This window comes from Borostomias antarcticus, assembly GCF_949987555.1.
Source record: "Borostomias antarcticus genome assembly, chromosome: 8".
NCBI lineage: Eukaryota > Metazoa > Chordata > Actinopteri > Stomiiformes > Stomiidae > Borostomias > Borostomias antarcticus.
Window position 1 is genome coordinate 22,221,136 of NC_140241.1, and position 18,756 is coordinate 22,239,891.

An 18,756-nucleotide genomic window follows, 5' to 3' on the forward strand; every position below is an offset into this window, starting at 1 on the left:
AGCGTATCTGGGCCATATACAGTACAGGCCAGATCTGGCCCTTGTGGCTTAGTTCCGGCCCATATATGGCCCAGAATCATTACACATCCGCTTGCTATCTGGGCAGTTAACGCTCGGCGAGGCCAGGCTGGTGTCCGTCTGTGTTCACAGGATTCAAGTATTCAACTAACGTTAAAGGTATAATGTGTGGATTATAATAAACTTTTTTTTTTTTTTTTAAATACATCCATAGGGCTTTGCGAAGGCCGCAGAGTAAAAGTATTGCTTTTCCATAAAAAAATGATATTTTGTCTGAAATTATTACATTATGAAATTTTGACGGCCCGACAATGACACTCTGTTGATATCATACCAGCCAATAGTATTACAGCGTTGGTACTGCGCGCTGGGTTGACAGGTACCATTCTATCTTCACCACTGTGAGATTAGCAGTAGCCAGCTAACGTTATACTTCCATGAATTAGCAGCATTATAGATGTTGGTTAGCATCAAGTGTGTGTGCGACTATAAAACGGCAGCTTTTCTGTCCATTTCCGTTCACTCTTTTCAGCTAAACGTTTGGTAAAATGGCCGAGTTTTATCATCCTGCTTCTCCGCCTGAGCCCCGGCGAACCGTGCGATATGAATCTCAAAAGCTCAGTGACCGAAGAAGGAGCAAAAGTCTGATAAATTTCGGGCCAGCCTTTGCTCGTTGGATGGAGTGTATGGAGTTTCATGGGATAAAGTCGCATGGTGACATGGCTACTTTTCTACTAGACCGGTAAGCTAGCTAACTAGCTATCGTTATCTTTCTTGGAATCTGCATAGCCAGACCTAACGTTATCTCCACACTACAGCATCTAACATAACTTATTACATGGCACTCTGAAATACTTGATTGTGATTACTGATTAGTGTAATGTTATGTTCCTCTCGGAGTGAAGATCTTATCACAGTATGACTGAAACAGTGAATTCTCTGACATTTTGGCAACCAATACGTTGTGTTGTTGCAGTTCTTATCTTTAGACACTAGATGGGGGAAATAATCCACATACAACATATTATACCTTTAACACCCAGTCAACATGGGTGACATTTAGTGCAAACAGGGTCCTTTAATCAGGCCTATATCCGAGCCAACTGAAAACAAAACAAGAGGAATAAACTATAGTTTATAGAAGCTGGTCCACTTGATCATAATCAGTGCTTGTTTACAATGCGCCCGCCAAAAAGACGCATTCTGATTTTAAGGAAGTAAGGTATTTACTCGCCAGATAGATAGATAGATAGATAGATAGATAGATAGATAGATAGATAGAGTGGTTTTGCTGAATTTTGGAAATGTAGAAAAGATTGAATACTAACGTAATGTGTTTTGGCATGATTAGAAGATGGGCACTCGGAAGGCTGTGTGACGCATGTTGCTTTCCGGCAGCCTAACTAACCGAATCTACATTTTGAAAATCGATTATGCATCTTTCCCCCAAAGTCGACGACTAGTCGAAGTTCGAGTATTTGTTCAACAGCTCTACCGGGATGTGACTTCACCAGCGATCCTAAAGGTATGAACGAGATGGTGCTAGAACAAAATGGCTGAGTACCACTCCAGGCGGTCAGCATCACAGTTGCAGAAGTGGTCGGGGTCGACACAGTTGTCCTCCAGACCGCAGGCACACTGCTGGCTGCCCGGGATCGCCCCGCCCCAATACGTCTGGGGCTCACCTGAATGGCCCACCCACCAGCTGAATGGGGATCCGTCTGACACACACACACACACACACACATACACACACACACACACACACACACACACACACACACACACACACACACACACACACACACACACACACACACACACACAGAGTCAAGGGGAAATGATATTCACCATGCTGTCTGGTAAAAACCTTGCGATCCTGACAGATGTTAACTATATTCCTAATGGACAGCAGGGAGAGTTAGTGTTTGGCATTTCTAGAAAGCCGGCCAGGTACATAAATTTAACAATTCTCATTAATTCTCTCTCTCTCTCTCTTTTTAATTTTTTTCTCTATTTTTCTCCATCACTTCTGATCACCTCGTCCATCTGTCTAAAGCTGATTGGGTATAAACACCAACCATCAGTGTGTTCTCGCTCATTATTCTACACTGACATCCTCCAGTGGGTTTTTATAGAGGAGGGTTGACACTGTTTTTGCTGCCCTGTGGAACGAGAGGGCTAATGGACACCAATTACACTGCTGAGACGCTTCTTCTCTGGGCCTCTGCCCGAGACGGCCATTATAAGGCTGACCAACTACAAATGAACAACACATGGAAAGAAACACAGACAACGTGACTGCAGGGAGAAACAAACAAACTGAACAGAAGTCTTCAAGTCCACGAGCAACACATCCAACAGCGCTCGACGCATTAAATGGGAAGCCTACGCCAAAACGAAATGAGTTTGTTACCAAGAGCGTAATAATCAATTTGCCATGTCCGCTTAAAGCCAAGCTCGCGCTGTTCCGCGCATAGCCGACCAACTGAACCGCCTTTTTAATCAGCCTGACCTTTCCGGGGTGCAGGGAGGAGGATCAATACTCTTAATAAAAAGGGCTTACCTGGTGTGTTCAAGAGGCGTGACTTTCTGCAGTGGTAGGAGAGTTCCTGCTCACAATGCTCCGCCTGGGTGATTATAGCTCCAAGCTGCTCCGTGTTGGCCGAATAGTTAAAATGGACTAAATGCTGATTTATCCCAGAGGACTGCTTTAATTTGGTTAGCTCCATGTTGTTGTGTTGCATCACCATCCATGTCTTATCTACTGGGGGAGAGGGGAGGGGGGGAGAGGGGGGCGAGGGGAGAGGAGAGGGAAACCCAAGGTTCATTACACATAATTATGGAAATGGAAATGATGTGGAGAAGACGGGGAGGGTCTAGGGGGGGCGTCTGAGATGATTGGGATAAAGACTACTGATGCCAGCCCTCCAGGAACAGAGCGCTGTCAAATGATCTGGGACTTCTGCCACCGACGGGCACACACACACACAGACACACAAACACACACAGACACACACACACACACACACACACACAGCACCGCCATCAACCACCCCTGAATGAAGTGTCAGTTCTCTGGGACCAAGATAACAAGCCCTCTCACACCAGCGGGCACGGGAGCCATACGCCACAGGCTGAGTGAATCGGTGGCACTGTAGATGAACCCTGGCGGTGACATTAGCGTGGCGTGTGAGCAAGGCATCGTGGGATAATGGCTAATCTGAGTCTCCGGTGGTTGAGTATGGTGCTGGCCACTTGATAAACCCTTGCTGCACGCTCAGCTCGACAGACTGTGTTGAGGCGTGTTAAGGTGTACCAGCTGACAGACTGTGGGTGTACCAGCTGACTGACTGTGTTGAGGCGTGTTGCGGTGTACCAGTTGACAGACTGTGATGAGGCGTGTTAAGGTGTATCACATGACAGACGACTGTGTTGAGGCGTGTTGCTGTGTACCAGCTGACCGACTGATGAGGCATGTTGCGGTGTACCAGCTGACAGACTGATGAGGCGTGTTGCGGTGTACCAGCTGACAGACTGTGTTGAGGCGTGTTGCTGTGTACCAGCTGACAGACTGTGTTGAGGCGTGTTGCTGTGTACCAGCTGACAGACTGATGAGGCGTGTTGCTGTGTACCAGCTGACCGACTAATGAGGCGTATTGCGGTGTACCAGCTGACAGACTGATGAGGCGTGTTGCGGTGTACCAGCTGACAGACTGTGTTGAGGCGTGTTGCGGTGTACCAGCTGACAGACTGTGTTGAGGCGTGTTGCGGTGTACCAGCTGACAGCCGGCTGAGGCGCATTGGCGCGTACCTGTCATGTTGCAATAGATCAGCTGCGGCCTGATTGGCCCACTTCCGTCTACGTCGATGTAGTACAGCCCAGACGCTTTCCCTCTGTGTCGGTACGCCTCGCATGACTGGTCATGCACGGCTGAGAGACGAGGGACAACAAAAAAAAAAACCTGAGCAAAACAGTCAGCAGGGAGGGCTGTATGAGAGCGCAGTCACACACTGCACGGTACATTACAGAGCATTCAACAGGGAGCGTTGGTCCTCCTACTGCATGGTCGTCTAGGGAATTTGTGGTGGAGTATATTGCTGCTGTCGTGTGTAAAAATCTCTCATCTCTGAAATGGTTTCGGGATAAGCCGGGCAGGTTTTCAGGAGACTGAGAAGATTCGAATGTCTATTCTAAAGAGCTATGCTGGATAGATTGCATCTACAATACGCGAATGAGACATCATTGTAAAGGGTAGTCCTAGCTTTGCTTAGGGTTGCCGTCGTTTACAAAACATTCTTTCAGGTAAGAAAGATTAGAGAGTCTGAGTCTAATTGGGTCTGCTAACAGTGGATTCTTAGCACCTACCTACCTACAGTACCTACCTACCTACCTACCTACCTTCCTACCCAACTACCTACCTACCTACCTAACGTTACCTACCTATCTAGCCAGCTACCTACCTACCTACCTACCTACCTACCTACCTACCTACCTACCTATCTATCTATCTATCTATCTATCTATCTATCTATCTATCCATCTACCTACTGCACTTAACGTTACCTACCTACCCAGCTACCTAGCAACCTACCCACCTACCTACCTACCTACCTACCTACCTAGCATAGTTATAGTACCTACTGTACCTCGAAAGGCATTGAAGTGCAAATTACACCAGAAACACGCTCTATTGTAAGGCAAGGCAAGGCAAGTTTATTTATATAGCACATTTCAGCCACAGGGCAATTCAAGGTGCTTTACCTGAGACATTAAAGCATTAAAACAAAATGCAAGACAGTAGTAGATAAAGTTAACTTGCTAAATTGATTATGATCAGTATTTGTAATCTCGAGCATGTGTTGTTCCTTCCTGCTGTAACCTCCACCATCAGTTCAACATCTTGTTAAATCTCCTCTTGACAGTAACTCAAAATCTATACAGTGCACTTAAGGATAACTTCATTTTCATACCTGATGTATGTGGTGAATAATACCATACAGTGTGTAATGTATTCCCAGACCATGAATAAACAGAGTAGAAACAAGCGATTTCTGGGAGCGGGAGAGAGAGAGGGAGAGAGAGAAGGAGGGAGAGAGAGAGAGAGAGAGAGAGAGGGAGAGAGAAAGGGAGAGAGAGGGAGAGAGAGAGAGGGAGAGGGAGAGAGAGAGGGAGAGAGAGAGAGAGGGAAAGAGAGGGAGAGAGAGAGAGAGAGGGAGAGAGAGAGGGAGAGAGAGAGAGGGAGAGAGAGGGAGAGAGAGAGAGAGGGAGAGAGAGAGAGAGAGGCTGTGTCGGCCTGTCAAACAGCTACGGAGGTCCTGACACAGACTAGCCAGGAGTGCTCTTTCTGTTGAAAGCTCCAGGTAAAGTACTGCATGCGACAGCAGTCTGTTGATGCGAGGTATGTTATTTATGCGCATCGTCTCCATTTCAAACGAACGCAGAGTGGAAGCAGCCTCTGGTGCATGCTGGGTTAAAGGCGGGTGCTGTGTCTGTTTCCCTGTGTTGACTATTATCATCAGTCACCATCAGTCACAGTTAACAGTTCCTTTTCGGCGGCATCACAAAAAATAAATGAATAAGATATCCGCGTACCTTATTTCTCACTCTGATATTTTCTTGATTCTCCATGTCTCATTATTACAAGTCAATTTTGACTATGTTCAGATCAGAAACTACAGTACCTCACCACTGCACTCAATTCCTCTTACCCACCCATGCTTAGCAGTTCTGTCACACGTCCCCTATCTCACAAATCTCTTTCACTTCTCTCAACCTTGAAAAACTTTCTTTTTGGCAGATCTGGCACCTGGTTAAAATCGAATTACTCTTTGGAAAAGAAAGGCCTGTTACGCCAGTCTTTGTCTCACCCCCCGGCTTCGAACTACTCGAGTGTGAAAGTGTTAAACGGTCAAGAGATTACGTTGAACTGACAAGTGCTTAATTTCACGTCTTGCGCTTAGCGTCTGATGACACTTGACTCGGAGAAGGCTCTCACATCATTAACGGCTCTCCCGTAATCCTCATCAATGGCCAGCCGTCGCCAAGTGGTTTTGGCTGTTCGTATTACAATGTGAGAGATAAGAGTTTGACCTTGCGCTGACTGACAGCTGACTGTTTTCGGCGCATGCATTAAGAACACATACAATAGCCAAACGATAGCTCATACAGGAGACCTGTTTAGCTCTTTGCCTGCTTTTTTCTCTTGTTCTTTCTTCTCTTCTCTCTGTCTCCCTCTCTCCCTCTGTCAGATGTGTGTGTGTGTGTGTGTGTGTGTGTGTGTGTGTGTGTTAAGTAAAGAGCAGGGCCTTCTTACAGCTGTGGCAGGTGGCTCCGGTGTAGCCCGTGTTGGAACAGTTGCAGTGGAAGGTACTCCAAGACTGAGAGCATCTCCCTCCGTGTTCACAGTGGCTCGGAGAACACCTATGAAGAAAAGACGGCTAAATACTCAACACGCATCGTTTTCATGGATTTAAGTTCAATGTCAGGAGCAGTCGCAGCACACATTTTCACAGGCAGCAAAAACCCCCTAAAAGACAGCAGCTTGCGGGGCCCAAACAGACTTTGGTTGGGCAGGACTGTCCTTGAACCAAGCCCAGGCTCTGAAGGTAAAATATTCAGTGGTGGTAAATAAAGATTTTGAACGCGAACAGAGATTAGCTTTGCCATTTCCCTCAGGATGTTACCTTGTTTTCTACAGTTCCAAGGATGAGCGGAGACTTGTAAGGATAGCGCATTCTGGTCATGCATCATTTCACTACTGATAATCTCTGCTATCTACATTACAGTGTGTGCTTGTGTGGTGGGGGGTGCGCATTAAGATGGATTTGACTTTTTAAGTGTGTGTGTGTGTGTGTGTTTGTGTGTGTGCCTAAGTGTGTTTGTGTGCGTGTGCCTGAGTGTTTGTGTCTGCATGCTTGCGTGACTTTTTGTGTATGTGTGTGTATGTGTTTTCTCTGCGCATGCTTGCGTGTGTGTGTGCATGTGTTTTCTCTGTGCGTGCTTGCGTCCGTGTGTGTGTCCGTGTGTGAGTTTTCTCTGTGCGTGCTTGCTTGTGTGTGTGTGTGTGTGTGTGAGTGAGTTTTCTCTGTGTGTGCTTGCGTGTGTGTGTGTGTGTGTGTGAGTGAGTTTTCTCTGTGCGTGCTTGCGTGTGTGTGTCCGTGTCCGTGTGTGTGTGAGTGAGTTTTCTCTGTGCATGCTTGCGTGTGTGTCCATATGCTCAGAAAGGGCCTGTAGAAGCTCTTCATCGGGGCCTGAATCAGATAGGACAGCCCAGCCCGTATATGAAGTGGAAACCGTCCAGACCGCTCCCTGCTCTGGGAGGAACATTGGGCTTGGCACCTGGAAGCAGGCTGAGACCAGCCCAACACATCCATCTACCGCTGCTGGCTCTCTGCCCAGGGAAGCCATCCAGCTGTATCACAGCATCTTATAGGCCGGCACACACACTCATACGCACACGCGCGCACGCACGCATGCACGCACACACATCCATCACTGCCCTCTGTGTGTGATTGAGGAAAAACTCAGACGGACATTAGTCCATACCCATCAACAGATATGAACATGAACACATACACAACACACACACACACATCAACTCAACTTCTGAATTTCCAACCCTATCAGGCTCTGTAGAAGTTACCAGAACCCCCCCCCACCCACACACAGACACAGACGCAGACACACACCCACACCCACACACACGCACACACGCACACACACACACACACACACACACACACCATCTCAGGACAGGGCTGCTGGCAGCTGTGGTGTGTTAATGACCACTCAGTATCCAGGTGTCTGGCCAGAGTAGTGAGGCCCGGGGGTGTGGAGACAGATAGCCAGATGCTGCAGCAGACAGACAGACAGACAGACAGAGACTCAGACAGACAGGTGGACCAGAGAGACAGACAGACAGACAGACTCAGACAGACAGGTGGACCAGACAGACAGACAGACAGACAGACAGACAGACAGACAGACAGGTGGACCAGAGAGACAGACAGAGAGACAGACTCAGACAGACAGGTGGACCAGAGAGACAGACAGACAGACAGACTCAGACAGACAGGTGGACCAGAGAGACAGACAGACAGACAGACTCAGACAGACAGGTGGACCAGAGAGACAGACAGACAGATTCAGACAGACAGGTGGACCAGAGAGACAGACATACAGACGGAATAGGGACATGAAGAGTGCCGCTGATAGCACGGTGCCGAGTGGTGGGGTCTGAGGTGATCCCCCTAATGCGTTCGGAAACCGGGAATGAGGTCACGACACTCACAGATTTTCATCGGCTAGCTACAGAGTGAGGGTCTCCGGAAAGAATTGGGGTCTCACGGAACAAACACAGAGAGATGGCCGCATGCAAAACCCAACAGTACTGTAGATCACTAGGCGTGTCCAGTCACACACACTACCACCCCCTTGGTAGTAAAGACTATTAACCTGGCTTCACATACAACATCCAAGACTGTTTTAAGCTGTTTTTATTTTATTTTTTTAGAATATGTTATTCAGCTACTTTCTCGATTCTAAAACTGTAGTTCTAAAGATATGACACGACGAATCTTCACGATTCCACTTTTAGAACAGACAGACATTCTATAACTACAAACATTCTAAAACTATTTAAAACCGCCTTGGCGGCGTGTGAACCCAGCTTCAGAGCGAGAGAGTTAAGGCTGGAATGCCCTATAGATCTGCAGTATAAATAACCTCATTCTCAAGAACAGAGGGAAGGGAGAAGGTGGTGGTAAAATATTTATTTCTATCCAGTCAGTCTGTTCTCTGTGCGGAGCTGGCATCTGACAGGCTGGTTAGAGCGTGACACGTGAGGCTGGCGCAGCCGACGAGGAGGTTAGAACACCGGAGGGACGCTGTATTGAAGGCAGCGGCCACCACCGCTCGTCCCTGTTAGCAGGGCCTGATGGGTACCCTTAGCTGCCCGTACACACGCCATGTCCTCTGCTACTGACAGAGATAACAATAGCCCACTCTCCCTTATATCATCCTCTGCTACTGACTGCCATGCACTCCCCTTGTACTGTTCCGCTGTGTTACCCCACCATTTCCACCTAGGTACCCTCTTTTACCCGTACCATCCACTCACCTCCCCTCACCCCACCCCGTAGACCTGGACCAGGTCTACCCACCCCGCTACTTCCGCTGCCCTCCCCCGCAACCCTCACCCTCTCCAGGGGCCTCATTTACAAAACATTGCGCAGAATCCGCACTAAAAGTTGTGTGAGAGCACAAAACACCTGCGCCCGACTTCCCCCTTTATAAATCGCAGTCCGCGTTGATCAGCCTCGTATCCCGCCCTCCGCACGCCCGTAACCGCCTACGAATGGTCAGTGAAGCGCCTCATTCATCCATTCGTAAATGATGACCGCCTCACGACAATGACGGTGATTCCCATTGTGAAGTAGACGTCCTTGTGGCGGAGGTTGAGGGAAGACTGACGTGTTAGCCGAGTGGTAAAGCGTTGGTCTCGCTAAGTGAAAATCATAGGTTAGAATAGGTTCAATCCCCATCCGTGCCACTGTGATTAGAATATTACAGGTGACTAAAATATGACTAAAACTAAATAGTATTTTAGTCAAAAGACTATGATTAAAACAAAATCACAATTTGCTGTAAAAATTAACACTTCCTGGGAGTGCACCTGAACGACTGGACTGGACTGGACTGGACTGACAACACTGAGGCCCTCTACAGGAAAGGACAGAGCAGACTGTTCTTCCTCAGGAGGCTCAGGTCCGTTCATGTGTGTAGCAGGCTGCTGTGAATGCTCTACCAGTCTGTTGTAACCAGCGCGCTGTTCTTTGCCGTCACCTGCTGGGGAGGCAGCATCAAGTCTGGGGAGACAAACTAGCTGAACGAGCTGTGGCAGATGGGGAGCGCTTTCAGCCACAGGCTCATCCCACCCAGGAGTAATATGGAACGTTCAAGCGTTCCTTTGTGCCAGCAACCATTAGACTGGATAACAGTGCGGGATACAGTATATTTACACAGCCTGTATGTATGTATGCATGTATGTATGCATGTATGCATGTATGCATGTATGCATGTATGCATGTATGTATGTATGTATGTATGTATGTATGTATGTATGTATGTATGTATCAGAGGAGGCTCGTCCATTGAGGTAGAGGATGACAGTCCCCCCCCCTTCCCCTCTCATTACAGTACAGTGCTGTCAGGATATTGGCCGCGCCTGATTGTATGGCTGCTTGTCGAGGCTGGCTGCCTGTATGGTAATTCCCTTCCCCCTCCCCTCCCCTGGCAACTGCCTTGTACTGTATTTTGTAACTGCCTTGTACTGTATTATTTTGTGTGTATTGCATTTTGTATGTCGCTCTTTCTTCCTTTTTATGTGTTATCTGTATTGTAAAGCGCTTTGTGCATTCGTGCTGTGAAAGGCGCTATATAAATAAAACTTACTTACTTACTTACTCAGTTTTTGGAGAGAAGAGAGGGATTAAAATATAAATATATGCATTTATTTATTTATAATTAATATTTAATATTATCTCAGTTTTGTTCATACATCAGGTTTTCCCTATGGATAAAAACCCATTATTGAAATTCTAAAGCTCCAACAGTGACATCTATAACATGCAGCTGGAGGACCCATAGATATCTATGGAAGGGAGGAATTCCTCCCTTGGGCGTGTCCCTTAGGGGTCTATCAATGTAATGCAATTTTTTCATGCTTATTTGTGATTGGCCAAAACACTGAAAAATTACCGCAAGGGAGGACAGTACTCTGAACAGGATTTAATTATTGACATTTTGTTAGTCCAATCACATTCCAGATTCCAGCCATTGGATACTTTTTGTGTGTTCGTAGCTCCATAATATAATACATCCGAAAGTATTATGGGACATATTATACATCAAACTGTTCGTCTATTTGTCTTGATTCTAGCCATCTAAATCTAATATATATGTATCTATCTATGTATCTCCATATCTACCTATGATCTATCTGCATCCATCCATCCATCCATCCATCCATCCATCGTGTGTTGGAGGCTTTCAACAGGGTTTTGTATTCCTAATTAAACCCAGCGGTTTGTTCGTCCTTGTGATCAACAAACTAATTTCTATATTGCACAGATCCAATTAAACTCCTGATTAAACTGTACAACATATTTGAGAAAACAGATATCTCCATTTGGATTATTCTAATCACGTTTTCCCATTACCTGCTACCAGCGGAGAGGGTTTAAAATAGTAGGCCTACAACGACATTCATTTATTGATAGTGACCTTGGCAAAATAAACACAGTGACAACATAGTTGGCATATTCATAAACACATTCACACACCATAATATTTATTCACAAGCAGTCAAACTTCTTAAAAGCTGTCTGCGTGCTTCTGCATCAGGACTGCTGACAAACGCATTCTACCCATGTCTCATGTTATGGGAGCTCTGGAACGCGGGAGGGGTAATGTTGATTATTTTACACAAGGCTGGTATGAATTTCAAAGCGTTTCTTGGTTTTCATCCTTCTACCATGGGAGTCGCAGTTTGACATTTTCTCCAGAAAATATGGTAGTCGCAGTTTGACATTTCTCCAGGAACATGCGCTAATGGCTCGAGAGCAGCCGTAGGGGCGCGCACGTTCTCCAGCCAAGTTTTTTTTTTTTATATATATAAATCACAATTTTGGCTGGAAGAAGTGGCGTACGTATCTTTCAGGGCCTGTTTTGTGCCTACGCAGCCTTTTTTAAATGAGGCCCCGTGATAGGTCCTCTGCAGTGTGGCCCCAATCACAGCCATGTGACTAACATGACCCTGTCACAGAGGTACAGCTACCAGCTGAGAGACAGACACAGCAGGCAGGGAGAACCACAATGAAGGCTGCTGCTGTGTGTAATTGTGTGTGTGTGTGTGTGTGTGTGTGTGTGTGTGTGTGTGTGTGTGTGTGGGTGTGTGCGTATGTATGTATGTATGTGTGTGTGGGGAGGTGTGTTCATTTGGCGGTGTGTTGTAGAGGCTCGTCATGCATTCGTGACGGGGGCCTGACAGGAGCCCGCAGGAGACAGACCCTCTCCTCCTGGCCTGGGGGTGAGAGATCACAAACGTCAAATTACTGGTGACAGACCCCACACCATCCTCGTGACCCTGGGAGTGACCTCTGCGGGTTGCCAGGTTCTGCAGGTGGGGATGTCAGCATGGAGGCTGAGAGAGGTCCAGCAGTCACCACGGTCATGCAGCAGAGGCAACTGGCTACAAAGAGTCCATCTTGCAAATCCCAAACTCAGTAAACCACATTGTAAATCCAACACATGCACAGTACACAGTAGTGTACAGAGTGTCTGTCTAAGACACTATACGAGACGTCATTATCTGTATCTGTATCTGTTTAGCCAACAAAATGAAAATAATCTATATTCAGATAGAAATCGGAAGTAGGCGTGGTTTATACCCGTAGCCGTGGGAACTGGGGGTGCTGAGGTTGCTGCAGCACCCCGTAGTGAGCTGGTGTGAATTTTTTTGGGGGAGAGGATTTACGTTGTATGATTTTTTTTAATCAATACATTAAAAACATTTAACGTAATTTGTCTGTTGTTATTGATCTAAAAGTGGCTTGTTTGGGGAAGATCTGGAAAAAAATAAATAAATAAATAAATAATGTAATATGAATCATTTAATAATTATTAATACCCAATGAACGCTGACGCTCCTGCAGGTACACTTTCCCCCTGGTTCATTTCCGTTTGTTAAAGTTAGTGAAGATCAGACAAACAAGAAGCAAAGTATCACAATGGCCGCTCAGAAACGCATTTCAGGGTTGTTTTTTTTAACTAAAAAAAGCACAACTGAACCCCAGCGGACCCAAACTGAGGACGAAAAGCAATACTCTCACTTATCGGCCTGGTACTAATAGCAGCATCGCTGCGGCTGCCAAGATCCCTCCCAAGGCTAATGAAGTCGGGCCTGCAAATGCTGCTCCATTGGCAGCAGCCCATGCTGGAGGAGAAAGAGCTAGCAGCAGCCTAACGGCAGTTGAGGAGTCCTTTCAGTCAGCCAATTTCAATTTTCCAGGCAGACGTTTTTAGACAGATTATTTCAATCGTGCATTCAAACCAGCGTGGTTTACCAAATGGAAGTGGCTACATTACGAGGCGGAGAGTGACCGGGTTTTGTGTTTTTTTTGTGCGTGAAAACATTGGAAAAAAAAGCTGATCAACAAAGATAGTCTGAGAGAACAAGCAACCATTTTGGGGGGGGGGGGGGGATTTGCAAACTGGCGTAAAGCCATTGAAAAGTTCAAAGAGCACGAGAACTCTAAGTTGCACACAGAGGCCTGCTGCTTTGGCGGATGTGCCCATCAGTTCCCTCTTGTCTGATACCGTTGCAAAACAGCAGAAAACCGCACAAAACATCTTGGAACTACTGTTCAGAACCATTCGATTCCTGGGCAAAAAGGGAATAGCCTTGAAGGGTGGCACTATTAGGGCTGGGTATCGATTCGAATTTCAAGAATCGATTCCGATTCACAAGGTTCAGAATCGATGATCACGATTCAATTCGATTCAATATCGATTCGGTTAGTGTTACTTAAACCTGTTTTTTTAGCTGTAACCTTAATTACATGACTGCCAAGTTATGCAACACATCAATACTAGGGCTGGTATCGATACTGATTTCCAAAAATGAATGAATGAATGTATCATTGAATGAATTAATGAACTATTCATTCCTTAATTTATTAATTCATTCATTAAATAAAAGATCGATTTTAGGATTCATGAATCGATTCGGAATCATTTGATTCGGAATCGATTCAGAATCGATGAATCGATTTTTTAAACCCAGCCCTAGACACTATGCGTGATGGAATACTTTGAGCTGATGCTCGAACGCACCTACAGTACTGTATGATCTCCCTAAAGAACATGAGTGGGTGACGAGACGAGACAACTGGATGTCCAATACCATCCAGATTCCAGAATGAGATTATCCAACAGTTTGCCTATGCCATCCAGAGGGAAATTGTCGTCCGGGCAGCAGGATGCAACTTGTATGGGCTTACAGCCGATGGCACTACTGATGTGAGTAATACAGAGCAGTTCTCATGTAGTTTGTAGTTTATTGACAGCAACAGCCTCGAATTTCACTGTGTATTTTTGGGATTTTATAATGCACATGACAGCACTGGACAAACTCGTTTCATGTGCATTAAGGGTGTATTTTTAAGGCTGAGCCTTCCTATTGAACGCCTTGTAGGATACTGCTTTGATGGAGCAAGTAACATCATAACATCTGGATGTTTCTCTGGAGTTCAGGCCTGCTTTAAAGAAGTATGCCCCCAGTCACTGTATGTACATTGTAGCAACCACTCGATGGTCTTGGTTCTACAAGAGGTCTTGCTACCGAGACTGAACTTTGTACACGGTGTTGCGGTTGTAATCAGGGAATCGTCAAAGCGCAAACAGCTTAACGAATCGCTTTCCGGCTGCGGCGAGGTGACTGTCACCATCCTAGGCCTGTGCCTGATGAGGTGGTGCGTCCGCACGACAGCTATCAAAGGCATTGCTCTTTGTACAGCACTCTTCTAGCCACCCTGCAAACGCTGAAGGATGACGAGTGTCAGAGGGGATGCGAGGGCAAAGATCGGGGGACTATACAAACAGGCCTTAAAGGGGAGAACGTTGTTCGGCCTTCTTTGCAGTGAAGCACTGTTCAGGCCCTGCGAGGCAGTGGCCCAGAGCCTGCAGAGCTCCAAAGCAAATGCCCTCGGCACGCTCGAATGCGCAAATGTGCTCAAAGAGCACATGGAGTCACTTAGAGATGATGAAATTGTGGATGAGATGTTCCGCAAGGTGGAAACGCATGCCTCAGAAATGGGCCTGTAGATGCCAGACGCTGCCCCAAGGGTGAACAGAACCCCAGCTCGCTATCGCCAAACCACTGGAGGCAGTGGCACACGACACAACAACAGTGATTCAGAGACATGACTTTTACAAGGCTGTTGATTTGGTGTCAACGGAGCAGAAGAGAAGGTTTGATCGGGAAGCTATGAAAATAGCAGCGAACAGAGAGAGGGGACAGTAATGGGCAGCAGAGGGGAAAACTAATTTGGAGCCTCTTCACCTCCCCAAGGAGCTGGACACAGGCCGCCTTGATCTCCAGCTCCAAATGCTTGGCGATGCCACCAGAGGGTCTGATTGTAGCACAGTTCAGGATGTGCTGTAGCATCATGTCGATCCAAACTCCATCCACAAACAAGAGCTCTCTTTGTAGAAGCTGAAAAACTCTTATGTCTGTGTCTACCCATCTCTGTGGCCTCATCTGAGTGGACCTTTTCTACCTTGTGTCGCCTGAAAACATGGCTGCCCTGTACCATGACACAGAAGAGACTTAAGGGGAAACACGGTAGGTGAAAACATCGTTTTTCAACGCCCTGGTCAAATTTGAGATTTTGTGCTAGTTTGCTTCCATAACATGTCTTCTTTCATACTAGTGGAAATAAAACATCAAAAATACGCATTTAGATGTTTATTTTACTTCATTTAGTCTGTTTGCGTCTGTAGATTCTTCCTAAAATCACCAAAAGTTAGCATTTTTTCGCAACGAACCAGACCGCGGCCGTCTTTTGGATCCACTTATGTGAGGTATCATTGGAAAGCTCTCTTTCTCTAGCGCGATGTTATCGCAACCAAACATGATAGTTTCATTTGTATCAGCAACCAATCGTGGAAATACAAAGGCGGGTTTGATGCTAAGCGCGAAATCTCATTGGCTGTTGTTGATTTCTGAGAACGTGATTGGTTCAGCGCGTCATGTGACACGTTTCCACTTCCTTATATCTAATCCAAACAATGCCGTCTGTAAAGCGTTCTAAACGTAATAAGCAACAACGACAACAGTGTTTGCCCGCAAGGTTGAACAGAAAACAAGAGAAACTAAATGGAAAGGTTTACATTTATGAGATATAAAGTGCCTATTCGCGCAAGTTGTCATTAGCCGGTGCTAGCATGTCCAGTGAGCAGCAGAGAGATGCGGCGCGTTTGAATGAGCTGATAACTGGGTTGATTTGTCCTAATTGTGCAGGGACTGGTCTTAAAATTAACATAGATCCTCAGAATAGTGCGTTCTGTAGTACTTTGCTCTTAGAGTGCAGTCTTTGTGAGAAATGGCTATCGCAAAATCTTAGCGCACGAGTAAGGGTTGGGGTATGCAGCTCTCCAAAAGATTAGTAAAGTGTTGGATCCCAGGGCTTCATCTGAAAACGTATCAGAAACATGACAAGAGGGTGACAGGTAGGCTATTGAAACGTGTTCCCTCTCTCTCTCTCTCTCTCTCTCTCTCTCTCTCAAGCCAGTATCAGAAGCCTATACATATGCACAGTAGTCTCCCTCTCTCTACCTGTGGCATTTCTACATGCATCCATAAACTGACCAAATAAACTGTTTTAATTTCAGTTGCTGAAATAGAGAGAGGTCTGGAGTCCTTGCACAGAAGCAGAGAGCAGATTAGGCAGGCATATGCAGATGTGGACCCAAAGGTAGGTAAGCTGACTGCCAATAAATGCAAAATGTTACAAAATTATTACAGTTATTGAGAATTATTACAATAATTCTCAATAACCAGCGTTCAGTGGACAACATGAAGGCGGCAATATGGGGTAGTCTGCTTCACTGATGACAACCCCATGCGCACCAGGAACATATTGTGGTTTTAGCTCAGTTTTGTGGACTGCAGCTGAGTGGGTTCTACAGACCAGCTGCTTAGAACAGTTTTGTGAACTGCAGCTGAGTGGGTTCTACAAACTAGCTGCCTAGAACAGTTTTGTGGATAGCTAGTGTGGTGCCATCTGAGGAGTGACTCTGTAGACCTATGACGGCGTAGCTTGATGTCTCCTATGGTGTTGCTTTTGACGATGGTTATATCACTTGTTTGTTTGGCAATCTATATTTAGCTTCTATTGGTGTTTACCCTGCATTGTTTACCACATCTTGTCCTGTGTATTTATGAATCAGCTTACTCTTCATGTTCATTCATTCATTCATTCATGTTTTCTCCATGTAAAACGCTTAAAAAAAACACAATAAGTTAGATAATCTGTTTTCTCATGCATGTCCTCGTCAAATGTGTCCATCTTTGTCCATGATCTGTTTAACAAAATAATACAAGCTTTCTAAAAGGGAATGTTCTCTTCCCTACTAACATTGTCTCGTCTCTAGTCTCGTCTTACTAACACCCCACTCGTGGGCTGTACCTTGATGTGGTGAGTGGGCTTCCAACTAAACAGGTCTTGCTTCTCTATACAAAATGTCTACTCCTGGACTATTTTGAATCCACAACATGCTGTGTTATTCAGTTTTCAGTTTCTATGTGTTTTCAGATGTTGTGTAATGTTGTTACTAATGATGTGATTGGATATTGTGTTTGTAAATATTGGTTTACAATGCAAATGTATGGTTTTTTACAATACAAATTTTCAAAGCCAGTTTTCGCAAAATGAGTTATTTCTCATCTTTGGGACATCGAAACCACCACTTGAGTAGCACCTACATACACCTAACTTTCCAGTTTTGTTCCAATCCATATTCTGAAGGGTTTGGCCAAGGTTTTTTTATATTTAATTCATAGCCTGATTTATATAACAGTTTATCCCTAAAACATGGCGAAAATTGGTCTTTTTATGACTGTTGTCAGTATTTTCTGATTTCTGAAGTTAAGAAAAGAGATATCAAAAATCCCCCTTGGCCAAAGTTTTGAATAGGGATATGTGAACAAAATGAAACAAGAATTTTGAATCTGGCTTGAACCAATTAAAAAAATGGATGTCCCGAAATTATGCAAATTAGCGCATATTTAGCTATATTTAGCAAAAAAGATGCTCCTTAATGTACCTAACAAAAGGGGGGAGTTTGATGGTGATGTCTATTAAGGAAGAATAGGATTTTTTTTTTCCTATTCACCTGGGGTGTCTCCCCTTAAAGGGTCATTCAGACAGACTTGTTAACCCTACTAACACAGTACGTAAAACTGACGGGACACATTGGTGTAATTGTGGTAACTTTGCGACGTCACCAGCAGCGGACCTAGCTGACACCTAGCTGACACTTGCCTTTTCAGTCGCAAAATAACCAAAATAGCCGTCCTCAAGTACACTGTAAGGGAACGTAGCCGCCACTGCTGCTTAAATCCGTAACTACGATGTAATTAAATAACGTGACAATGTGGTTAGATCACAGTCCCAATCTGACTTTATTGGAAATGTGTCACAGTGGGTCAGAACATTTGTAAATTACTTAGGTTTTAAAATACATTTTGAAGTCATAGTTACAGAATTGTAATAATGAGGAGAAATCCTGCATGTCTGTTTTGTGTGTAATTTCTCATTTACAGTAAATATTAACACTAAAGATTTGCAGTCTAGGCCTAATAAAAATAATGATAAAAAATATGCCTATGAATAAACTCCTAATTTTGCAACCTAAATGTGAGCAATGAACGCTGAGCAGTGAACGTAGAATGCAAAGCATTGGGCTACTTTAGGTGACACAATTTAATAACTAGACAAACAAGTTACACACTCTGTGCCAGTAGGTGGCGGTATGCACATCCGCCACTAAACCCAGCGAAGAAGACACACTTGGAAACTTCCGCTCCGTTTGATACAGGAATTATTGAGAAAGACCAGACTGTGCAGTCTTTGTGTCGACAACACAGATCATGTAAGTATCTCAATTTCAAT

The 18,756-nt window shown here is 45.3% G+C and overlaps 1 protein-coding gene across 1 annotated transcript in view; it reads right to left on the reverse strand.

Moving 5' to 3' along the window:
* cntnap3 (contactin associated protein family member 3) overlaps window positions 1-18,756 on the reverse strand; it is a gene marked incomplete at both ends in the record, with an annotated part of 128,697 nt that overhangs the window by 22,264 nt on the left and 87,677 nt on the right. Inside the window, 4 exons of the mRNA XM_084442528.1 lie at window positions 1,583-1,739; window positions 2,585-2,782; window positions 3,833-3,952; window positions 6,336-6,442. Coding sequence (XP_084298654.1) covers window positions 1,583-1,739; window positions 2,585-2,782; window positions 3,833-3,952; window positions 6,336-6,442 — 582 coding nt within the window. The remainder of the gene's footprint in view (window positions 1-1,582; window positions 1,740-2,584; window positions 2,783-3,832; window positions 3,953-6,335; window positions 6,443-18,756) is intronic.